This window comes from Chiloscyllium punctatum, chromosome 32 (genome assembly GCF_047496795.1).
Source record: "Chiloscyllium punctatum isolate Juve2018m chromosome 32, sChiPun1.3, whole genome shotgun sequence".
NCBI classification, from domain to species: Eukaryota; Metazoa; Chordata; class Chondrichthyes; order Orectolobiformes; family Hemiscylliidae; genus Chiloscyllium; species Chiloscyllium punctatum.
This window is the reverse complement of record NC_092770.1, coordinates 67,136,711-67,163,162: the sequence shown is the minus strand read 5'-3', so window position 1 is coordinate 67,163,162 and position 26,452 is coordinate 67,136,711. Positions and strand designations below refer to the sequence as shown.

General features: G+C 40.9%; 1 protein-coding gene across 5 annotated transcripts in view; it reads left to right on the top strand.

Annotated features, from left to right (window-relative positions):
* The window catches only part of prickle1b (prickle homolog 1b), a 147,701-nt gene that overhangs the window by 111,174 nt on the left and 10,075 nt on the right, over positions 1-26,452 (top strand). For all 5 annotated transcript variants that reach the window (XM_072552600.1, XM_072552603.1, XM_072552604.1 and 2 more), the window contains 3 exons: positions 5,675-5,852; positions 16,056-16,169; positions 24,634-24,771. In XM_072552600.1, the coding sequence (XP_072408701.1) occupies positions 5,721-5,852; positions 16,056-16,169; positions 24,634-24,771 (384 nt within the window). In that variant the 5' untranslated portion in view covers positions 5,675-5,720. The remainder of the gene's footprint in view (positions 1-5,674; positions 5,853-16,055; positions 16,170-24,633; positions 24,772-26,452) is intronic.

The window sequence follows — 26,452 nt, the reverse complement described above, 5'->3', positions numbered from 1 at the left end:
TACTTTCCAAGAACAAATTGAGTCCTTGATGTTCACAATTCTCTATGTTTACTGTCAACCTCTTGGCATTTAGCTGAGGTATCAGTGGAGCCCAATTACTGAATGGACCTCCGTTATTCTTTGGCAGAAAGACCTTACACGATGATCTTTCCTCACTGCCTTGGCAGTAGTTGCCCCAAGCTTCAGTGCATCCCTCAGCACATAGTCCTGGACCTTGGAATGTGCCAGTTTGTAACACTCAATCAGGGTCAACTCCTTCAACCGGAAGACCAGCGAATTTCGGGCAGACCAAAGAGCGTCTTTCACCGAGTTGATGGTCTTTAATATGATCTTGCAGCAATGGAAATGATAAAGCCATGATTTATGTTGTATTCCTCATTCATTGATCCTATTTAGCATGGTGAAGTATTTGTTCATTGTAAGTGACAGCATTTCAAAAAAGTCTCCTGGCCAAGACCTTCAACAACTAAACCAGATTGTTACTGGTGGGACTTTGCCACGTGCAAGTTAGCCTCTGTATTTCCTAAACTACAAAAAGAACTGCTCTTGAAAAGTACTTAATTGGCAATAAAGTGTTTTGTGACATTTTTGAGATTGTGAGTGATGCTATATAAATGTCATGTCTTTCCTTTGTATCGAATCTCTTTACCAGTCTGCCATCATTTAAAATATTTCGAGAGCTGGTCTGTTACACTTAGCTGAACAGGAAGGCCCTGTATCACAAGGGGAAGGATTGTGTTAGTTATTGATAACTGGTCAAGTAAAAGCTCTGTAAAGCAATTAGATGTGGAAAGTTTAGTTAAACTAAGCAAATAGCTGTTGAACACAGCTGACACTCCAAATGTTGATCATTTGTAACCTACAAAAAATAGAACTTTTTGTTTTTCCACTGTTAAACTACCTCACTTTACTCAAAACAAACGAGGACTCTGTTCTGTTGGACGTCATTTTCTCAGCTGTTTCTGTTACCACTTATGTGCCAGCCACTGACTGATAGAAATTGTTTTATTTATGGATTAGCTGGGTCAAGACCCACAATGTTGAAGAAAGGATATCGCAGCGCAAAGATTTTTTTTTTGGGCAATGTCATTAAGAAGACCTGCCACACAATATGAGAGTTTTATTTCTGCCATTTCTATTCTTGAAAAAAATGTGTGTAGAATTATGGCTTAAATATTTATGATTAAAATGGTCTTCCAAATTTCAATATCTTCCATCTATTGACTTTTACCCTTGTTACAAGAAATGCCCTCTTGTACTCTCTCGACTGAAAGCATACATACTGGCAATGAATGAAGTTTGTATCGGCTTCATTGTTGTTCGTTGTCCTTCAATGAGAAATGTACACCAGCAGCTTTCAAAATCTAAGAAACAGCACTGCCCAATACTGTCTGTCATCTGGCGTCCACATCTGACCACTCCCTGTAGAGGGTTGATGGATACCAACAAGCAGAGAGAACACTCAAGCTTATTTTCTTCTCTGTAACCCAGAGTAGGGAGGTCATTGACCTTGCTGAGATCAACACATACACTCTCTTCATCTATAGGTGGTTTAGCTGATCACTAGATAAACCCCTGAGCAGTTGGCCACCTTTCAAAGTATTTCCTGCATGAAAAGCTGTTGAAACCGAGTTGACACTAAGCAAAAAATGACTACTCCATTGGAATCTGAAATATACAAAATAGGTTCAGGGCATTGAGAGGATGGCATTTTGTTTGTAGTTTGTCAGGGGGCAATAGATTTTAGATTTATGACTGCTCCTCATGCCACAATGTTATTTATGACCTATTTAGTCATGTTAAAAGCTGTACCTAATGCTATATTAGTAATGTCATTAGCACCCACTCTGTCCACCAGAAAGAGGCAATCGGCTTGTGAAACTGATTTGACAGCAATAATGTCATCTCTGAGCTGAACCCTGAATAACAAAGCACTATCCCACCAGTGCTATTTAAGGGGATCTTCAACTATTAAGGGGATCTTCAACTATTAAGAGGTTAGCTGCGGATTGACTTCTACTTCCTGTAGGTCCCGTACAAGCTTTTGCTGCTTCACGTTGCGAGAATCTGCTGGTGCTGAAGGACTTTCTGCTTGCTTCAAGATTTCTCCATAAAATAATTGTTTCCCCTTGAATTTCATAATGATTTCAGAAATGAACAGAGGTCACAGAGTAGGACAAGCTTCTGGAGGAAGGGGAGGACACATAGGTGGAGAAGACCACTCAAAAGAGATTATATTGGCTCAGTGTAGCCAAGGAGCAATGTGTGAAATATCCATGTTGAAATGAGGGCATCTTTTGAAATTAGCTGTTTGCTGCAACCTTAGTACAGGGCAAGGATATTATTGCCTGTGGTTATGAAGGTGATGATGGTCTTGAACTTGTATGGATCAGAACTCTTTTGTTGCAGTTGGATATATTTACAGTATCTCACAGTTTGCTATCGATGCAATGAGGGCTAATCACATTTTATACTATCCTGTCAGGGATAAGCAACTAGAGAAAGCACACAGTTTCACGAGCATTCCAGTCTGCTCCACTGTGCAGGCAGACTGACTGTGCAAACACCTCCATGCCAACTCAACCCTCCAGCAAAACCAAAAGAGGGTTCCATTTCTTCAAATTCCAACTGTTGTAGGACCAACAGTTACTGAATCATCTGAGCCAATGTCTGATGTCCTTAAGGCATCTGATGATGCCTTAATTCTGTGTTAGTTGGAAAGGGTGGATGCTAGGAAATTGTTTCCGTTAGGTGAGCAGACTAGGACCCATGGACACAGCCTTAGAATTAGAGGGGGTAAATTCAGAACAGAAATGCGGAGACATTTCTTCAGCCAGAGAGTGGTGGGCCTGTGGAATTCATTGCCGCAGAGTGCAGTGGAAGCCGGGACGCTAAACGTCTTCAAGGCCGAGATTGATAGATTCTTGTTGTCTCGGGGAATTAAGGGCTACGGGGAGAATGCGGGTAAGTGGGGTTAGAAGTGCCCATCAGCCATGATTGAATGGCGGAGTGGACTCGATGGGCCGAATGGCCTTACTTCCACTCCTATGTCTTATGGTCTTATAGTTTGCTGCCCAGGTTACTCCTGATGAAGGGCTTTTGCCCAAAACGTCGACTTTCCTGCTCCTCGGATGCTGCCTGACCTGCTGTGCTTTTCCTGTACCACTGTGATCTAAACTCTGGTTTCCAGCATCTGCAATCCTCACCTTTGCCTACCTTTTGACAGGACCCACAAAATCTACCTTTCTCCACATGTACTACCCTGCCAGGCCTGCTCAGTATATCAAGGATTTTCTATTTTTATCTGAGAAAGGTTGAGGAGGTTTTTTTTTCTGTGTTAGGGTGTAGCATCATAGGGAAAAAAAACAAGGGTTTTGTTTGCATCAGAGTATGTTATAATTGACAACCTTAAAAGTTGTAAATTGAAATTGGGTGAGGCATCTTTCATTTTGATAAGTGCAGCAACATATCTGTCGCTCACCCTGAACAGACTCCGATTTAACCTACTAACTGAGACGTAGAGAGCATTGGAACAGCCCTCGATCATTCCCACACAGATAAATATTCATTCATTTGGGAAATTGGAAATGAATTTATAGGAGCGCGTGAACATATTTTTGCTTAGCATTTAAAACCAGGAGCTGTGAAGCGATTTGCTTCACAGCATGAACCATGAGAATTACAATCTTAAACATTCTAAGGAAAATGTTTGTTCCGCTGAGTGAATCTAAATCTGCTGATATGTCACAAGGTTACAACCACAATCATCATGTGATAACTGACTTTATTCATTAATCTCTAGCCTAACCTTTTGCACCAGGTCTGGTGCTGAAGGCAACAATCAGCTGATAAACAAATAATCCCACCTAATCTCATAAAAGTTCCCATATTAAAAATATTCCCTATGATCTTGCAGTTAGGTGAGCAAGCAAATTCATCTTCGATATATCATTAACCATGAGGGCTTGATGCAAGATGTGTTTGATTAGGCTGGTGGGCATTTTTGAGAGAAAATCGTAGTGCTACAACAAACGCAGCCATCATTTAATGAAGAAAGGATAGCTATCCTGAGAAATTAGCTGCTTGTACCTTCTCATTACAACTGCTGACAAACACTGATGTAATAACTTAGTTTCTGTACTTCCATCACTACTGAAATAGAACATGGAACATTAACGCACTGTACAGGCCCTTTGGCTCTTGATGTTGCACCAACCTGTGAAATGAATCTAATTTACACTAATCCATTCTTGTCCATATGCCTATCTAATGACCATTTAAATGTCCTAAATTTGGTGAGTCTACCACTGTTGAAGGCAGGGCGTTCCGTGCCCTTACTGCTCTCTGAGTAAAGAAACTACCTCTGACATCTGCCCTATATCTGTCACCTCTCAATTTAAAGCTATGTCCCCTTGTGCTAGTCATCACCATCCGAGGAAAAAGGCTCTCACTGTCCACCCTATCAAACCCTCTGATTATCTGATATGTCTCAATTAAATCCCCTCTCAACCACCTCCCTAATGAAAACACCCTCCAGTCCCTCAGCCTTTCCTCATAAGACCTTCCCTCCATACCAGACAACATTCTGGTAGATCTCCTCTGAACCCTTTCCAAAGCTTCCACATCCTTCCTATAACACTAGGAATAGACAAGAGAAGCACCTCTTGATGGTAAATTTGTGAACCATTCTGACGTTTCTTGTTGGAATTTTCATACCTTACCTGCAACATTACTGCCTTATTTAAGTGACTAAAATGGCAAGACAATATGAATTGTTTGATTTGCTGAGTAAAGCGTGTTTGGCAATTACTTTGGCAAGTACCTGTATCTGAAGGGCAACTTAGTTTAGGTTTGGGAACTCTGAATTTGGCTTTAACAAAATGAAACACAGTAAATGTTTGTTTTTGCTTCAGCACCCTTTTAGGACAAGTCAAAAGGGTTTATCTGGACTGAATTGTAACAAATACAGCATCATCTCAAATTCTGCTGGATGCTGGTCAGGAAATAGTTAAAAACGTTGCATAAAATTTTAGTTAGTAAGTTAACGTGTTTGTATAAGATATCTCTGTTTGCTATTTTAACAGCCATTAAACCTTTTTAAACCTCATAAATTCAGCTTTCATTACAGTATTGCACAGCATCTGTCATATCACTAGACACTGAAGGCTTGATATAGGTTTCTGATTAATTTATGATCCACTAATCTTGGTTTGCTGATGACAACAACTTTATTTTATATTCATGCCTTAATATTAAAAAAACCCCAAGGATAATCACAGAGGAAGAATGGAATAGATGTTTAGCCATTGCGTGACAGAGAAGAGCTGGACAAACTTGGTCTAAGAGATAGGAGTAAAACCAAAGCAAAAATATTGCAATGCGAGTTCCACAATGTGACTGACTACTTTCCTAAGGTAGTCTAATAGATATTCAACACTTAGTGCTCTATGAATCACCACCACAAGCATGGTGTTCACTTTTAATCTAATTTCTAATATTTGGATTTACTAGTGTTAAACTCCAGAGTAAATACATGTATTTATTATCACATATAAATCATGATATATTCAATTAGTGCTTTATTTGCTAACAGTTGAATCATTTCTGTTTGCATCCAATTCTGTGTATTTTTCTGATTGAACCTACAACTTGCACACACTTTATCTCTTCTCAGATTCATTGTATGCTGAATCACAGCTGATCTCACACTCAGTGGCATCATGGCTTTAGAAATGGAGCAAAAAGCAAGCAAACTGACTTTTGGATTTCAGCGCAGTTCAACATCGGATGATGATTCTGGTTGCGTTTTGGAAGAGTATGCTTGGGTTCCACCTGGCCTAAAGCCAGAACAGGTAGGCCATGATCTTTCTCACAAACATAATTTCTGGAAGGACTATTTTGATGACATGACTGGGTGAGGTGGTAAGAGAGCTTCTGGACAAATCCAGTCTAAAAAACAAAAGACCTTTTCCCCCACCCTCCATACAAACCATCCTCCCTTCAATATTTTATCTTTAATTGCCTTCATTGTGTCCCCATCTTCAGCTAAGTGATGTCCTTTCAGGGCACCAATACTGGCCAAACCTGAGAGCGTATGCATCCCCACCTACCATTGTTATTCTATTTTGTCTGATGGGAGAGAGCCTAATATCAACTTATTTATTTTCCCAACATAAGGCCATGTCGATGATCGATCTTCTATTCAATGGGTTAGATAAGGAACAAGCAAAAGGTTCAATGAAAGGAGAGCTATGAATACAAATAGAAAGTATCAACACTGTAACACAAAAGATAACCAAGCCATGGTCAACAACTTATTTGTTTTAAATCTTTTTTAAAAATCTGAAGTGTGAAAGGAACTGTAATTATCATCAACATCTCATTATTCTGCATCTTTGATGCCTGACAATTTGCCATAATTAAGAACAATAGCTGGATTCTCTCTTGGAAAGTGTCTTCTAGCATTTAGCTTGATACATTTCTGTAAAAGGCCCAAGAAAATAATATTTCAAAATAATAGCTTTGATTGCACTTTTAAAGCACTATCATGCTCTGTCCACTGTTTAAATGGTAAAGAATGGCGATTGTTTTATTCCATGTAAGGGTGACACGGTGGTTAGCACTTGCTGCCTCACAGCACCAGGGACCTGAGTTCAATTCAGCCTTGGGTCAGAGTCTCTGTGGGGTTTGCATATTCTCCCATGTCTGTGTAGGTTTCCTCCCACAGCCCAAAGATGTGCAGGCTAGGTGGGTTAGTCTAGGAAATGCAGGGTTATAAGGATAGGGTGGGTCTGGGTGGGATGCTGTTCGGAGGTTCGGTGTGGACTTGGGATTTTTCATCACTGCTGTTTCACAATGGCTGGGCTAAAAGTATGATGTTGGAAAATACACCTTTACAACCGATTGAATAAACAAGAGAATAATATTTGTACCCAGTGAGATACTCGTCATGTCTTCTCCTGGAAACTGGCACTTCAAAAACAAATCCCATTGGTTTTCCCTTAAGCTCTATGGAACAAATGACTTCTGTTAAAAGTAATGCTCAAGTAGATGCCTTGTGAAAAGACTGGGTGTTGTGGCACACTGAACAGCACCACGTGCATTTAACCTTTTCTGAAGGTAATTTATTGTCCAATAATCGAGCGTGAACTTTTGAAGAATGAGGCACTGTTGAATTTGTGATGCCTTCTACAGGTGCAGCTGGTTTGATGGTTTTCTGCTTTTGAAAATGCATGATTGTTTTACATTGTTTTACAAACTGACAGGTTCCGAACCACACATGTTGGCGTACCCCATCTTAAAAAGTACACAATGAGCCTTTCAGACGTTTACCTTGTCGTTTAATTAAACAAAGTCACACTGTACAATTGACATTTAATAAGCTGCTTGGAGGGGAGGAAAAAAATGTGTTACTGTCAAAGAAATGTGATCTTATAAAGACCTAAACACACAAGTGAGATTGATGTACTCCTGGCAGCAGAAGGGTTCACTTAGTTTAACTAAGCTTCTTTAAGAAATCTTAACCAAACACACGAGCAGTGATAACAACTCATTGCAGAACAGAACAGCACCAAAAGATTGGGCACGTGTGTCAAAGATTTTTATTTGGTAGGTCAACAATGAAGTTAGCTGCTTTTCAGCAGGTTTGTTAGTTTTTGAAGTGTTTTGTGATTAGTTGATTTCCATTGGCAAGCTCAAAACTGTTGCCACGAAATGTCAACAATGATATTGTCAGAGGTTATCTGAGTTTCACTATCAGGTTTCAATCACCTATTGAAGGTTTCAGCATGGATTTTTATGGTTACTTTTCAGTTAACTGTGTTGCAAGAAGACTTTATCTAATTCACAAACTGCAAACAGTACTGTTTAAGGAGGAGAGTGACACTTCTCCCCCACTCTCAGGCAGATCAAAGAGCTTGCGTAAGGTTTTCAAAATCTAAATGTTAGCAATTGAGTACGGTGGGTGTATACACCAAATTACCTGCTTCATTTTATTTGGGTAATCTGGCAGGGTTCAGTTAATTTACTGGTGCTCAAAAGAGCAGAGTTGAGTTTGCTGTCATGAATCACAGAATCCTGACATTGTGGAATCAGGCCATTTGGCCCATCGAGTCCTCAACGACCCTCCGAACAGCACCCCACCCAGACCTAACCCCCTCTATCCTATCCCAGTAAACTCGCATTCCCATGGCTAATCTACCTCACCTGCACATTTTTGGACAGTGGGAGGAAACCCACACAGACACAGGGAGAATATGCAAATTGCACACAGTTGCCGAAGGCTGGAATCAAACCTGGGTTCCAGGTACTGTGAGGCAGCAGTGCTTACCGCTGAGCCACCATGTCACCCCTTCACAAGTCGCACTGATGAAGATCTGAAGGCTGAATTTTTAACTGTTAGATCGCTCTGCAGTGGGCAAGCATGATGACAATCCAGATCAACTATTTAAAGGGACTCTGACAGCAGTGGGTGATGCAGGTGAAGAATCCTCTTGGGTCAGTCCCTCTGATGAAAAGTCATCACTAACCATGCGCGCCCTCAGTCAGCCCAGATAGAGGGAGATTGGGTGTTACACAGTGAGGTACATGTAACAAATAAGCAGGAGCATGTGTTGGGAGCAGGAGCAGTGGTGGAGAGTTCCTGTTGGAGGACGCAGAACTCTCCATGCTCTGCTTAGCTTAATTTTGAAGCCATGGTGATCTTTACAAAGTGGACTATCCTCAAGCAGCAAGAGAAAGCGCAGGAGGCTGTGTCAACCTTTCCAAAGGCTGCAGAGAAACTGGAGGAGCCCATTTCTCGAATGAGTGCTAGGTCTCATTGGGTTTGTGTCTGCATCCATGGCAAGACTAGTCCCCTGCATGGAACATCAGGTGAGGTGGCAGCTGAATGCATATCTGCCTTCTGTGATGATCTGCATGCTCAGATTGGTAACTTATGCAGGTTGAAAATAGCCTCATATTGGTCAGTCAGCACCACACTGAAGTACACACCCTGTACTTCCCTGCATTCCAACTCTTGGTAAACAGGGAAATGCAAAAATGCCATGTAAAGGAAGCTGTAGGTAGGGTCAAGGAAGTCAAGCCTCTGTTCAAAGCATTACCATCCTTGCCTTTGTACTCCTCTCAGATCCCACAATGATTCTATCCCTGTACAGGATCAACCATTCCCTCCCTTTCTCTGACGATGTCTGAGCAGGGAACTGAAGGGATTGCCTCTAGCTTTGCTAAAGCCACAGGGTTGCACCACATAGGAGTAAGAAGAAAAGAAAAATAATCTGTTGTTGCAAAAGGAGGCTTAGCACTACGTTACACTGTCACATTTACTCGCAATGTGTATGAATCAAAGCTTTGTGAAAAATGGGAAGATAAGAGTGAATGACGAGTCACGTGTGGGTTTCAGATGAATGGCTCTTTGGCTGGGAGGAGGGTCACACACACAGATACACATGAGTTCAGAAAATCTCAGGGTTTGAGAGGAATTTGAAATGGGAGGGAGGGTGTCCAGTTATAGTCATCCATGTAGCTGCCAAGTGACATAGAAAGGATTAGGAAAGACATTCTCCTTGGGATGCATGGCTACCTAGGGGCTAAATTACAAACCAGAATGACAAAGGATTAATACTTGATCTATGAAAAAAATTGCCACAGGGTAATTAAGAAAGGTGAGTTGTATGTGTGGCTGAAAGATTGATGTGGGTGGGTTTCAATTCATGGGGATTTGAAATGTGCACTTGGAAAAGTGAGAGCTACACCATTGGGATGGTCTTCACCTTAACTCTGCTGGGACCATATTCTTGTGAGTTGTACAAGTAGAACTCGAGGTAGCATGGAATCTGCTATAAATAGTACCGGTGGTCTGGTTGGTAACTCAAAACATGAGGGTGGATGTGGTAAATTAAGAGGAAAGTATAAGGCAGTGGATTATAGTATCAAGACAGGTAATAACAAGGGTTGCAGATGCTGGAAACCAGAGTCTAGATTATAGTGGTGCTGGAAAAGCACAGCAGGTCAGGCAGCAGCTAATGATGATCAGACCATGGCAGGAAGTGACAGGATATTCAGAAGTAAGTGTGTGCCAGTCAGTGAGAACAGAGTTTGCAAAAACAGTGAATCAGAATGTACATGACATTCATAACAAAACTGATGAATTGTCGACACGAATGGAAATAAATGTGTATGATTTCACAGCCACTACAGAGGCATGGCTATGAGGTTACAAAGACTGGAAACTGAAGGTTAATGGTTATTTGATATTTTTGAAACGTGATGGATTTGTTAAGGATGACATTAGTGAAATAGTGAGTGATAACATTAGTTTCAAAGATCGAGATATGGAGTCATTCTGGGTAGCGTGATGAAGATAAAATATGAATTTAATAAATTTAACAATGAAACAAATAATTTACAATATTATTGACTAGAAATATATATTTTAGGCATTTTGGAAAGAGCAGAGAAGGGCCTTGTATTTACAAGGAACATAAACTACTCCATTTGAGATGCTGAGTTTATGATACTTCCAGAGAGGTCACATGACTCAGTACACAGTTGTAATAAAGCTATTGGATTTGAACACACTAGGTGGAATTTCCTTTGTCTTGAGCAGAGTGGGTAAATGTGAGAAATTTGGAATAATATTGCATAAATGGAATTCTCAATGTTAAGAACATAAACGTCAGATTTCCCCATATGGTTTCAATAGTCTGAAGGGAATCTTGCTAATAGGTGGTAAGGACCTTCTTTCCATGTATTTGCATCTTGCTCTTAGCTTAAACTTGCCTTATTTGTTTTTGATTCACGATTCTCCCAGACACTGGCGACAAATGAGATGGTGCCAATTTCTAATTTGAAAGTCTTGAGTGGGTTACCTGGCAGATCATGCTCACCCAGTTGTTTCTCCAGGCCTCTTGTGTTCACCTTCATTCACCAATGTCTCTTGGTATGCTCTACGGCAGCAACCAGCTCCACCCTTTCTTGTTGTGCAAGCAAATCTACTGCTAGCAACTGTTTGGATGCTTTACAACATCTGCTGCTCCCACATTCATGAAAGACAAAAAATTTACAGACTTAGGGAAAGAACCCTGTCAGAATGAATGCTACTAACATCATATGGCACTAAGGAAAGTTAGGTTCTGGAGGTTGACTCCCAACTGTGTATTCACGAGCTGTGTGCATTGTGCTGCTATGGCCGTTATCTGTTTGAGAGTTATCCCGAAACACATCCTTTTGACTATCCTATCAGTGTTCAGCCTTCAATGTCTACCAATTCATATATATTGCTCAATGGGCATGTAAAGCTTAAGCGGACTTTACTTCCAACATCCAAAGTGACAGAGTGTGCACTGAAAACTTTTTTTTCCCTCATCAGAACAATGCCTTATGAGGTGGAGTTTGGATAGTGGTTGAGTATTGGATATGATGCACCCAGAAATGAGTACAGGGCCCCTTGTAAGACACACTCCAGAGAAATGTGCACTCCTAAACGGTGTCACACGCACAAGTTGACCATAAGGAGGCAAGGCCTTTACAGTAACTTTAGACTCCATGATCCCCTCACTAAAGTGCTAGGTTCTGCCTACACTCAAGAGCCTGAGCGTTGAAGGATTTTGGAAATCTGCTTGCTTTCCTGAATGCTTCTCAGAAATGACCAATGCCTCATCTGTTGGCCTGGAAGATTTGGGACATTTCTGACCAGAGGGCTGAAGCATGCGGAGAGCACTTGGCCCAGACTCAGAGTCGCCATCCTCGGCTGCAACATCTGCATGGTTGGAGATCATCGGCATTGGGGAACTAGAGGGACTTGGCACCTCTGGGCTATTCTGGGAGGATCTTCTTTTCTACCTGGAGAGTTTGAGGAAGGTCAGGAAACAAGTGCAGAAAGATTTGGACAGTAACCAGGGTTACAGATGCCCTTAACCGTCACTTAATATATTTAAATCTCAGACCTCCCAATCCCACAGGGGTTTTCTGTATTTTATTCAGGTTGAATAGGGAAGTCAGAGGATTGTAACGAGCTTCGTAACGTTCTACCAATTGCAACCTTGCCACATATAGGTAGAGTTTTCCCTTTTGGTATGGAAGTGGAACCTTTGTTCTCAGATATTATATATAGTGTACACGGTGAAGAAAATTAGCACAAAAAAAGGGAGCAAGTTGTTGCTATGTTTTTGTTCAAAAATGTGAAGATCTGTGAAACATTCCCTTAAAAACATAATTGCAGTGATTTACAGATAATGTGATCCCATTTTGTTCTGGATATATTGTCCCAACCGAAGGAAGTTCCCATTCCATTCAATTGTCGCTGGAGGGGAACAAGTTGAAAAGGGTAAAGAGAGAGACAAAAGTGAGAGATGAGAGACTGAACTGAAAAGAGTTGGAGAGTGAGCGAGAGAGACATGTGTGAAAGACATGTATGAAAAGGAGACTGGGAGAGTAAACAAGAGGCACAGATTAGCACTGCTAGTGGTTAGCACTGCTGCCTCACAGTGCCAGAGACCTGGGTTCAATTCCAGCCTCAGGCAACCGTCTGTGTGGAGTTTGCACGTTCTCCCCGTGTCTGCGTGGGTTTCCTCCCACAGTCCAAAAATGTGCAGGTTAGGTGAATTGTTGGCCATGTTAAATTGCCCGTAGTGTTAGGTGCAGGGGTAAATGTAGGGGAATGGGTGTGGGTGGGTGTGCTTCAGCGGGTAGGTGTGGACTTGTTGGGCTGAAGGGCCTGTTTCCACACTGTGTAAGTAATCTAATCTTAAAAAAAAGTAATTTTCAGCAAGTGGTGATAGTGAGCCTACTCCAAAAGAAAACACAAACTATCAGCCAAGCCACAAAACTGGATGTATTAAAATATCTTGATGATGGAGTTCTATCACCTACAATGGAACAATGATTTTATCAATGATTTCACTCAAAGTGCAAAGGTTCATTTTTGAGTGCTTTCAGAGCGCGATGGTTTGAAAGCAGCATAATGAAGGTAAGATGAATGGCCAAGAGTCTTTTCTTTCAGGTAGGGGAGTCCAAAGCTAGAGAGCATAGGTTTAAGGTGAGAGGGGAAAGATTTAAAAGGGACCTGAGGGAGGGACAGCTTTCTCATGCAGAAGGTGGTGCGTGTATGGAATGAGCTGCCTCCTAGTGGAGGCTGATACAATTACAACATTTAAAAGGCATCTGGATGGGTACATGACTAGGAAGGGTTTAGAGGGATATGGGCCAAATGCTGGCAAAAGGGGTTGGGCTAATTGAGGATATCTCTTCGGCATCGACGAGTTGGACTGAAGGATCTGTTTCCATAAAGAACAGCTCTATTTCTCTATGACTGTAAGAACACAGAAGGACTTTTGACTTCTGGGCTTGAAGACAAGGTACCTTTTTATTTTGGTCATCCAGCACAGGTCCAGTAGCCTGTCTGCAGATTTGCGTGGGGCGGGAAAGTTCACAACCAGCTGTGCATGGTTCAAGAGGCATTCCTATCTCCACACCATGGAAGCAAATTCTGGTGATGCAAAAGCAGCTAATAAATTCCTTGCCCCGTGGACTGAGTCACCCAGAGTCAATAAAAGAGGTTACTCAATGAAACAACATTTTTTTTAGTGCTGATCAGACAGGGCTTTTTTGGAAATGTATGTTGCAGCGAACGTGCATTATAATATACTGCCAGAATTTAAAGTTGCCAAAGATTCTGACCCTGGACTACAATAAAGTTTTTAGGTTAAATGCTTAATGGTTTACCATTCAGAGAAGGGGCAGGCATTGACTGGTTATTCCCATGAATCTCAGCACAGCAATTGGCCTTCATTTAAAGTATGGATGAGGAGAATACTCCTTCAAGAATGATTGCCTCTGCATGCCATCCTTGTCTGGAGAGCATTTTGTGCTAAAGATAATTTCACCTTTTGAGACATTAACCATCTTGGATAATTGCCCATGTCATTAACTTTGATAATTTCTTTGTCTGCCACCCAACATGGCTTCATTGATTCTGTCTGTGAATCATTGAGCAACTGATGCAATTCAGTAATGGAGGAGCAATACAAGACTTACCACCTACACCATACCCTCTCCCAACTCTAGGCTGTCACTGATGAGAATGCACCATCATCAATTCAGGGAATTTTGGGCATGGCTACAATATTCTCAAGGGCATCAGCAATATTACGGATTAATATGAGACAAAGTTCTGGCCTTGGGCCACAACATCCCCCACAAACGACTCAGACACAAGTGTGTCAGTGTCAAAGGAGAATTTCACAAAGCTGTCATTAGGTTAGATTCCCTACAGTGTGGAAACAGGCCCTTCAGCCCAACAAGTCCACACCGACCCTCTGAAGAGTAACCCACCCAGACCCATCAGAGATGTGGAGCTCTCCTCCTTCATAAGAAAAGGACAGAGGCAGACTGCATGACATTGCCTCTCCTCAGGTAATCCAACCACATTTGGCACATCTTTTAAGTGAGGTGGAGTTGATTTAGAAGATTAGCCATGTCATTTTGAGTGTCCTAGCAGGGTTATAGGACCCTTTAGTCATTTCCTGTTCTTGTGTTCCGTGTATGTAATGTCTATGAAGCATCTTTTTTAAATCTTGGTTACATTCTTTTTTTGGGTGGATTTGATAATACAGATCCAGATTCAGTTTTAACAGTATTTTGACGTTTTAATTTTTTTCCAATGGAAAGATTGCTTGCCAACCTTGTATAAATCAGTGCTATTCCCTCATGTCCATGAGTCCAGTCTCATCTGTTATCCAGCTCTCCCTGTACTTCTGTACAGACTGTCTTCCTTCCATGAATGTCACAATTTCTATTAGTACAGCTGAAGCCTATTAAATGGAGGTGAAATCAATGGTCCCATATTAGATCACTTCCATTAAAAGCAGAGGCTAAACAAGTTCATCTGCTGTGAAGATTTATGTGTGTATCTTGTTGTTAAATTCTTTTAAGAAAAGCTTTCACTTGGGAATTAATTGTAACGAAAGTGGGGGAGAAGAAATTCCCTAATAAAAAACAATATTCTCATTAACCTCTGTGAAACTGCACACCTGGCATAGTCAGTCTTTACACAAAATGTTTCCAGCTAGAATCAAAACTCTCCCATTTTAAAACTACAGGGAAACTAATCGTAGCACCCTCCCCCCTGTTTAAAGTAACTTCTGCTGATTTCTGATTCTGCGTAGGAGGTATCTCCTGAATATTCTGGTGCAGGAGGCCCCCAGTTGGGAGGTGTTGAACTGTTGAGCTCCCTTTCAAGGTTATGCTCTCATTAAACCTGCAAATGGTTGTTTTTCCAATTTCCAGCCATTACCTTTGATTGGAATAGCTCCACGCCAGATGCTTTACTGTAACAAATTAGAAACTGTACAGTCACTGAACCTGGCATCTCGTAAAATGATGGCGGGAACCCAAAGCTGGAAGAAATTTCCTTTAGTTACATCCCAGCAGCACATATGGAAGCAATGAAGTCAACTTGCTTGGATGAGTTTTGCCTGTGGGAGATCAGAAAATTGAACACATTCTTCTCTTTCAAGTCTACTCAACCCACAGGACAAATTTTGGGATTTGTGTCTAGTGTTTTTGTTTCCTGGGCAACTTCACACATTAACTTGGGTAATTGCTGACAGAAATGTGGAATTTTCCGAAGCTGTTTAATGCAGCAGCGATGAGCGGTAGGGAAGGGTAACGACCACGTTAACCATGCATAATTTATGATGCGTTAATTGTTGCCACATATCACATTCCAGAATGGCAGCTCTCTGGCACGGGTCATATTTGAAGCAATCCAATTTCTCTGATTTTTAATGATCTCTGAACCTTGTTATGGTCAATGGAACGTAAATCCTGTCAGACTCCTGTTCCGCGTAACATCACATCAATCCCAGAAATCATAAATCTGTTTTACAAAAAAAATCAATAACTAGGTGCATTTGAAAGCACAGTGTTTGATAAGCAACCGACAGACAAAATCTGTAACTAATGTGATGATAATTAACTATAAGAGCATTTCTGCGTGGCTGACTTTGTAAACTTTGAGTTGTGTGTTTATTCATTCTCTTTGACCCCAAATACAGGTACAGCTATATTTTTCATGCCTGCCAGAAGACAAGATCCCTTATGTCAACAGTCCTGGAGAGAAGCACAGAATTAAGCAGCTCCTGTACCAGCTACCACCCCATGATAATGAGGTAATAAAACTCATGCTTAAAAAGACACAAGTTTTAATTGTGCATACCACATAGAGAGGAATCTCGATTATCCGAACAGCACAGGCGGGGAGATTTTTGTTCGGATAATCGAATGTTCGGATAATCGCATGCCGGATATCACGGTTTAGCCACTCATCGGGGCCTCGTGATCTTGTTCGGATAATCTGAAATACGGATAATCGAGGATCCTCTGTATTTGGCACACATAGAGATTGATAAGGGATAAAATCGCTTTCTCTCCTCTTTTTACCTCTCATTGATTTAACCAGAACTTTATGTAAAGTGTTTAAAGTTGTCACAGGAATGGTATTTAGTCTCCAACCCACAACAAGTGTGTCAGTAAACTTTGAATTATTTATCTATTGGTCCTGAAGCAAACATTCCTTGTGCTTTTACTAGTGAGCATTCCCTTCCTCTCACTTACATTTGTTGTATTTCGCCTCACTTTCTTACCACTAGTCACTTTTATGCTGTTTGCTGTCATGTTGTAACTGTTCTCATGTGCTTAAAATTCCAAACATTATTACAGGCAGACAGACTGCACTGCAGCAGAGAAATTCTGGGACTTGAAGGAGGCATTGTGTTCCTGTGAACATGTTGTCAGAAAGGAGTGCCCTTTCTTGAATAAATAAGCTGGGGCTCATGTTTTAATCCAGCTTGCAATTCACAATTACAAAAGGCTTTGTAGTAAAACAGATATGTGCTTTCTGGCCAGGGGTTTAAGTTGTAAAGGGCTGCTAACAATTATCCCTTTCTATTTAAAGTCCATCTTCTTTAAATCATTTAAGCGTCATTTGGTTGGAGCTCTTATGCCTTTTTTTAAAGTCCAGCTCTTGTCTAGCTGCCTGTTGTCCCAGCTAATATTCTGAAAAGGGCATTCACACCACACATCGCCCTTTAATCAGAAGTTGTTGTTGGATTAAGATCAGGGCATAAATTCTCCATTCAATCCACCTAGAATTTCTAAGTAGGCATTAGTAACTTGATCTGCTAAGTGTAAGAAGCACCTTAGTATTATTCATACTGTATAAATTTTGGAAGAATTGTCACAACATGCCTTTTGTGTATGGAACTATAAAAACACACAATTAATCGGAAAGTACCGATGAGGTAGGATTTCCACTAGATACTTTTGTGTTAGTGATGTGAACAATAGTGGAAAGATCTCCTCTCTGTCCACAGTCTCCATTTAATGAATGATTTGAGTGAGAGTTGTGATCAGAGGATATTTTCTTGCGAGGTTGAAATACTTAGCACAAATTAAAGTGGGAGCACGGTGGCTCAGTGGTTAGCACTGCTGCCTCATAGCACTAGGGACGCGGGTTCCATTCCAGCCTTGGGTGACTGTATGGAGTTAGCACATTCTCCCCATGTCTGTGGGTTTCCTGTAGGTGCTCCGGTTTCCTCCCACAATCTAAAAATGTGCAGGTTAGGTGGATTGGCCATGCTACTTGCCCCTAGTGTCCAGGGATGTATAGGTTAGGTGGATTAGCCAGGGGAGGTGCAGGGTTACAGGATAGGGTGGATCTGGGTGCGATGCTCTTCAGAAGATTGGTGCGGATTCAATGGGCCAAATGGCCTGCTTCCAACTTGGGATTCTATGAAACCCTGTAATAATAGCAACTTTTATTTCAAAAATAAAATTGTCAATTTTTCACAATTGTAATTGTACATTCCTATTTCTGCTATAGCAAACTTATCACATAACTCGGCGAAAGTGAGGACTGCAGATGCTGGAGATCAGAGTCGAGAGTGTGGTGTTGGAAAAGCACAGCAGGTCAGGCAGCATCCGAGGAGCAGGGGAGTCGATGTTTCAGGCAAAAGCCCTTTATCAGCAGTGCATTCCTGATGAAGGGCTTTTGCCTGAAGCATTGACTCTCCTGCTCCTCGGATGCTGCCTTATCTGTTGTGCTTTTCCAGCACCATACTCTTGACTCCAATCACAGCTCCTTCAGCATTTCCTCTAGTCTTGTGCTGTCATGTGATTCCAATGCCCTTGTTTCCTGTGTGTAACTGAGCCACACCTCCTGGGTCAAATTAGCTTTAGGCAATGTTGGTTGGCAGGTTTGTGGACTGTTTTGGAAGGAATTAGAGTCAAACCTACTCCCGTCATTCCCAGACCACACTTCACCAGATGTCCACAGCATACGGGTCAAAATTGGAACCCTGCTTAGTGTGGTTTTCCTTTTCTAGCCCAGGACGCTGAGACCAATTGTAATGCCTCTGCAATAAACCATCTGGGAGCAGTTGACTTACCGCAGACTGGGGATTGAAGCTGGAATCTCTGCAGCAGTTAACTCCCACACCAAGCTTTCACGACTGGAAGGTGAACAAGGGAGTTTAACAATAAACGGATTGAGTAGCTGAAGGACTTGTCTTGATTGACCACCAATATGGAATGCTGGAGATGACCCTATTGAGCCCTCTTCATCCTGCCAGTAGTTCAGTTGAGAGTGCCGAGTGGAATTGGAGCACTTTAACACACAAAATTTGAGAGTCATCTACAGACCTTTATGTACGTTTCATAATTTACAATTCAGAGTCACACTCTAGTACATTCACGAAAAGCGTGCCTTTGCTCCATGTTTTGGCTGCAGGAGAGAAAAGTTAAAAGCTAGAGGCTAGATAATCCTGAACCTCTAAGCCAGGCAGTTTCCTCGGGACAATGGTCACCTCACCTCAATTGGAATTGCACCCACACTGTCAATATGTGTGAGCAGATTTTTATTCCCAATCTGTTGGCAAGCCTGTTTCGAAATCAGGTGAATTTTTATTTTGAACTGTCTATGACACGTGAAACCAAAGTGTTCATTTCCTTGGTTGTGCATGATCTTGTCACCAGTACAAATGTTGCTTGACCCTGTATTTTTTGCAACTGATGTCAGGATTGAGTCTGCTATCACTGTCTGTTCACCAAGCCATGTTGCATCGGAGTTAGATGTGAATTCGTGAACTGACCCAACTGGGGTATACTGCTCATTAACTATCTCAACACTTAGGTTTTGTGAAAATCTTTATGGATTTTTGCAGGCTGAACTCTCCAGTGAAAGTAAAAGTAGGAACCATTTTCCCAGGCCTACTTGGTTGCAGGGTTCCACCTTGTTGACCATACTGAACAAATTTCTTGCGTTAACATAACTAATCTGAGTGGATTCTATCTTATGTTTGAATTCTGCTGTGAGTCGAGGAAGCCCATGAAATGTTCCACTGATTTTTTAGTGACCCATTGTTCCATGACTGGCAGTTTCTTGAATTTACTTAATTTGACTCCTCTTGTCAATTAGAGTCATAGAGATTTACAACGTTAAAACAAGTCCTTTGGTCCAACTTGTCCATGCCACCCAGTTTTCACAATTGATCTAGTCCCATTTGCCTATGGTTGGTCCATGTCCCTCCATACCTATCCCATCCTTGTACCTGTCCAAATTTTTCTTCAATGACAAAATTGTTCTTGCCTCCACCACTACCTCTGGCAGCCTGTCCCAGATACTCACCACCTGGACCTTGTTGTGTCTCTTCCCTCCCACATTAAACCAATGCCTTATAGTTTTAGACTCCCCTACCATGAGGAAAAGCTGTTGGCTATCTACTTATGTATGCCTCTCGTGGTTTTATAGACCGTTACAAGATCACCCCTCGGTCTCCTATGCTCCAGGGAAAAAAGTCACAGCCAGTCTAGCCTCCCCTTATCACTCAAACCTTCCAGTCCAGGTAGCATCCCATTAAATGTTTTCTGCACTCTTTCTAATTTAAGATTCAGTTCAAAGATGCATTCCTGTTCAAGAGTGAAAATTGTTGATTGTGCAGTATTTGTACTTGACACCCAATATGTCGCAAGATTGCTTATAGCATAGATTTAATCTTAAGTGCTTCCGGGACAATGTAGTTGCACTGCTCCAGGCTACAGAAATGTTTCTCCAATCAAGGTACACTCTTTGATGTATAGTGACCCATGCTTCTGTATCAAGCTTAACATTTGTGAGATGCCTATTGATATAAATCTTTACTTGCCAAAATAATAGGGCAGGATCATTTATTTCTCCTCAAGTATGTTTTGTCTTTTCATCTAGTGTTGGTTGTTCAGTCTTATGAACTTCGTTATTGGAATAACTTTTAGTCATCTTGTTGCTCTAGAACTGTGTCCTGCTTCATCACATTTTCTGAAAGTGGTCTATTGATTTACAGATAAAGCATTTTTTAATAGTTGGGCACTTCTCTTTGAGTATGGGGTTTCCCAGTTATGAAATACCTACATTGATTTTTAATATCTAGTGTCTGTCCTTGTGTCTGAACTGGCACCTTGTCTGTATATTTAGGGGTTTTATCTGTTAAGAACTGAATGAATTATGCTGATTCTTAAGTTTGACCTTCGCATGTCAGGATTGATTTGCGCTGTTTCTATACGTCTGCTTCAGTCACTATTTGAAATTAAATCTGACAAAGATGCAATTCCAATATCAATTCTGTCTCTTCGGCATTCTGGTTTTCATGCTCCACAGTCATACTTACCACTAATGTGTCATCATTTTAAAAAATTATCTATAGATTCCCCTTAATGCTGAATTCTTCTCTTAAATCTCACTCTTTCAAGAATTTCATTTGTACTTAGGTTACATTAATTGCCAAAGGTTTGCAGAACTTGATCAAAAACATGTGTAACTTTTCCGGTAAGCTTTAACAATGTTAACTATTGTCCCAATCAAACACAAAAGTGCACTTGTGTTTTCTGAAAAATCTTGGTATATTATCAATCTTACAACTTCGTATCTAACTTGGAAGCAATTCTCTGTCTTAAAACGATGACCAATTCTGTATTCTATTTGTACCATTTCTGAAATTAAACCTTCTTGGCCACATTATTGCTGCTGCCATGTTTTCCTAGTGTGATGATTTCTTTCTCTTGCTTTAATGGCTTTTAATTCCAGCACATAGCACTGCTGTACTAGAGGCTTTCCCTGCATTTCTGAACTTAACATGGATGATTCCTTTTTCATAATTTCTCTGAATAAATCCCATTAATAAATGATTCCTGTTTCCTGACCTGTTTTACTGAATGAATCTTACTACCTGTGGTTTGAATAACAAACCCCATTCTATTTATAACCATTTTCCCCGGATGAGTCCTATTGTATGCAGTTTAAACAAATGCTTCTAGCTGCTATCATGGTCTAATTAATGGATCTCTTGCCTTTAGTGCAGCTCCTAACTTTCTTCTTTCATTATCCTTTATCTGCTGAAGTTTCTAATTTGCCCTATTGTCACGGTAGTTCTGGCTCTGTGATATTCGTCATTCTGTGACCTTGTTTCCTGTTATTTCTGTGGCCCTTGATTTCCCTTATTGTAGTTATCCTTCATAATGTCTGTTCACAATGGCAATAATGCTCCATCTCAAGTATTTCAGTCTGGGAGCTGCACCCTTTCTTCTAATGTTTTCCTTATCCAGCAGGGATTTTGACTTACTCTCTCAGAACATAGTGTCCGATCACTCTCCAAGCGAACCTAGATTCGGGACAACTTCTACAGATTGGTTGCGTGTGATACAATCTGTAACTACCTTGGTGCCAATTGTGTTCTAACTGCAGTGAATTCCTAGCTCACACTCATGTGTTACCAGACCAGATATGCTTTTGACTATCGTATGTAGATTTTGCCTTTTTGAACCTCACCATGTGGTCCTCTTCTGCGGGGTTCTTAAATGATCAGCCCTTTCAGCTGTTACCTATCTATTTTTAAGCAGCCTTCTTAAATGCTGGTCCAAGGAATTTTCAGATCTCCACAACTGCCAGTGTTTTGGAGGCTGCATGTAAACTGTGTCTGCACTAATTCTGCCACATCATAATCCACACCACGGCTCATTGTGGGATTAGCTTCATCTGATACAGATGGATTTTACTTTACTAGATATATTTGCAAAATACATTTGCTGCCAACATCCTTTTTCCATGGCCATCCGCTATTCATGATTTACAAAAGGATTTGGAAGGAAACATAGCTGGTCTAATCAGTAAACTTACAGGCGATATAAAGATTGGTGGAGTTGCAGTTAGTGTGGAGAATATAGCAGGATGTTGATCAGTTGGAGACATGGGCAAAAAAATGGCAGTTGGAGTATAATCCAGGCAGATGTGATGTGATAAATTTTGGCTGGACAGGTGGAAATTATACAGTGAATGGCAGAACCCTTAGGAGTATTGATATACAGAGGGATCTGTGTGTGCAGGTCCACAGATCACTGAAGGTGGCAACACAGGTAGATTTTTAAAAAAGGCCGATGGCATGCTTGCCTTTATTGGAAGGGGCATTGAGTATAAAGGTAGACAAGATGTGCTGCAGCTTTATAGAACTGTAGTTAGCCTACACATGAAATATTGCATGTAGTCTGGTCACCATACTACCAGAAGGATGTGGATGCTTTGGAGAAGGTACAGAAAAGGTTTACCAGGATGTTGCCTGGTATAGGGGATTTTTAGCTATGAAGTAAGGTTGGATAGACTGGATTTGTTTTCACAGGAATGTAGGAGGTTGAGGGGCAACCTGATAGAAATTTCTGAGATTGTGAGTGGCATGGATAGAGTGGACAGTACGAGGCTTTTTCCCAGGGTGGAGGGGTCAGTTACTCAGGGACACCGGTTCAAGCTGCGAGAGGGAGAAGTTTAAAAGAGCTGTGCGAAGCAAGGTTTTCACCCAAAGGGTGCTGAGTGCGTGGAACGCACTGACAGAGGAGGTGGTGAAAGCAGACATAGCCGCAGCATTCAAGAAGCACTTGGACAAATACATAAATAGCAAGAGAATAGAGGTGTAATTGAAGACCGTTTTAGTATGGAAGGGCAAAATGTGGTGGCGCAGGCTTGGAGGGGCTGAAGGGCCTGTTCCTGTGCTGGATTGTGCTGTGTTCCTCATGAAGTAGAGGGCAACCACCTGACAGTCTCATGAGAAGAAGCTCTTGACTTAAAGAAGAAATAGATTATTGCATGATAGCAATTAGTTACAAGTTACACTGGTATGTAAGGCAATATTACCGACACCTCAACAATCAGTCTTAGTCCCTGCCCTGCAACATCATTGTATTGAGCATTAAGAACTCCTCAACACAACCCTTTCAGACCCTTCTACAACGCACACTTGGTAAAACTGGAGGCAAGAACATAACAAACGTGTGGTGTGCTGTTGACATGCTGGTATGAAAAACACAACGCCTTGCAACGTTGCGTAGGTCAAGTAAAATCTAAATATTTGGAATATGGATTAAGTATGAATGGCAAAAATATAGGAATGGTTGTAGTTAGGAACACAAGGGAAGAATCCAGTGTGAACATTGACATGGATTGTGTCACACTGCAATTACCAAATAAGTTTGTCTGTTTTTTAGACCAAATGGTGATAGAGATGGCAATTGTGATACAGCGCTTTGAAGAAGGGATAAGACAGTCAAAGTAATTTTGTGAAGATGAAAGACATGTTAACATAAGAAAACTGAAGCCCGTAACAAGAAAAATAGTCAGACGATGCTATATTCTAACTATTTACCTGTGAGCTTTGGATTCCTGGATAACAAGTAAAGATCTACGGATGAAAAGAATTGTGGATTTGAATTGTGGATGCTAAGATGTATGCTGAAACTTTCACAAATAAGACCATAAAGACATCTGAAAGAGATATTTGAAACTACAAGGGGGAAAAAAATCTGACATCTAGAAAAGAAAATGCCAGTATTTTGACCATTTGTTCAAATCTGAAAATCAATAAAGATCTCTTCTCAAGGTCAAACTGGAGGGGAGAAGAGAGCGGGCTGAACCTAGATGTGGTTGGATGCTGGATGTCATAGAGGAATTGCAGATGAGCTACAGTGGAAATATGATGATGGTTTAAAGACTTGACAAGAATGGCACCCCATGCCAACAGATCTCCTGGCTACAAACAGCAGCAACACTCAAGTCTAGATCATTGAGAAATATGTCAAGAAATACAGTGTCCATTATGCTAACTCCTGGGAACCTGACTATAAGGCTCCAGTCTGAGAAAAAAACAACCATTCACAACTCTCCTTTATTTCTGGTCACTTAACCAATTATGTACTCATACCGCTACTATCTCTTTGCAGTCCCTGGGCTTTAACTTTGCTGACAAGCCTTTCATGGAGCGTTTTATCAAATAGCTTTTGCAATCCATGTAGATTGCATCACCAGCACTATCCTTATCCCCCTCTCCATTACTTCTTCAGAAAGCTCAAGCAAATTATTTAGATAAAGCTTGCCTTTAATGCAATCTTTGCTGTATTTCCTTAATCAATATACATTTGTCTCAATGTTTTGTTAATTGGACAATGATCGGTTCATCTGCAATTAATATGGACCCACTGGGGGCCGTTCTATTACCTCATTTAAGTGCATCAGAACTGGTTTAATTGATGCAGGTTTTAAGTTACTTGTCTATATTTTTTTAGGTGCGTTATTGTCAATCTCTGAGTGAGGAAGAAAGGAAAGAATTGCAGCTCTTCAGTGCTCAGAGGAAGAAAGATGCACTGGGAAGAGGAACTATCAAACAGCTACCAAGAGTTCAAACGCATACTGCTTGTGATCAGGTACAAGGGAGCAATAATCAAACAAGCAGCATATTCTGTTCCTTTGAAATCAGTTATTTATGATGGGTATGGTTCTAACCAATACAGGTGATCATTGTGAACCACCTAACATTACATTCGCAGGCATTTCAATCTCAAAGGCTTAACACTTGATCACAATCTAGGAAGGGATATCTGGTCGGCATGGACAGGTTGGACCGAAGGATCTGTTTCCATGCTGTACATCTCTATGACTCTATAAGGGTTGAGAGGGATTTGGGCCAAATGCTGGTAAATGTGACTAGATTAATTTAGGATATCATGGATGAAGAGTCTGTTTCCATGCTGCACAACTTCATGACTATGACTATAATCTTATCCTCATCTGACATCCACGTAGCCATGGATCACTAGAAAATTGTAATGCTTCTACCATTACTAAATTAGATATATTTTGGTCTTTATACTGGTTTTATCAATTAATTTACATGGGAAAAGTGATTAACTAAAATTGTAATATGTTACAAATGAAAATAACTTTATTATCTTATCATATTGCAGCAACTAAGGGTTATTACCAGGATTCATTCCCAATAGGATTGATCATACTTGCCTTCCCTTTATGCTTCGCTTCTTCCACCTGGCACTAATGTCATTAGATTAAGAATCCTGTGGCCCACATAACGCTCTGTGGATATGGGTTCAAATGCAACAGTTGGTGAAATTTCAATTCATTTCATCGAAAGCTAGTTTCAGTAAAGAAGCCTTGAAGTGACATAAAAACCCATCTGGTTCAACTGGAATTCTGCCATCCTAACTGGGTCTGGCCTACATGTGATTCCAGACTCTCAGCAATGATGTTGACTCTGAAATAACTGAGCGAGTTGTCAAGTTCAAAGGCAATTAGGGCTGGGTAACAAATGCAGTCCTGGTCTGCCCACACACCTTCCATGGAAACGTATAAAGGAAGCTGAAATGCTACAACAGTGTCCCTGAATGAAGAAGTTATTGGCCAAGCAGTAATTAAAATAGGTTTTCAAGTGTTTCCATATTCCAGTAGGACAGCACGGTAGTGGAAATCTGATGAGAACAAAATTAGCTCACCTATAACGATCCCTCAGGATAACAAAGTACTAACTTGCACCTTCAAATCTGTAAATCTGTTTCCCAGCAAAGAGGGAACGAGCTCGTTCTCTACTTTGTTCCTGCCTGTTTGACTTACTCTTTTTCCCAACTGTATCAGTCTCAGAAAAGGGGATAAATTGTTTAAAAGAAAATGTAATTGCTGGGTTTACTGCTGGAAGCATATTAAATGAGAGCAACCTGCTTAGTTTTCACTTGCATGAAAATACAGAGCGTTATATGTATCATGCAATCCCAACTGCGATAATTGACTATTATTCATTTGAAACAACAACAGTTTATTAAGAAGCCCATAGACACATTTAGATGAATTAATGAGGGACAACAACATATTGGGGAATAGGCATTTCCAATCCTGTTGTGCTGTTTTATACCACCTGTCTCTCCCAAACTTCACAGAATGAGCCATTTTATGTACCTGTAGGAGCTTTGAATCCCATTGAAAACCAGGAAAGAATTAGGTGTATGGTTAAACCTTTCAAGCTGCAGATCTGAAGAATAGTTTTGGGGCTCTGTGTTTTAAAGATGGTTAGTTTTGGCATGAAACCTTTTGATGTTT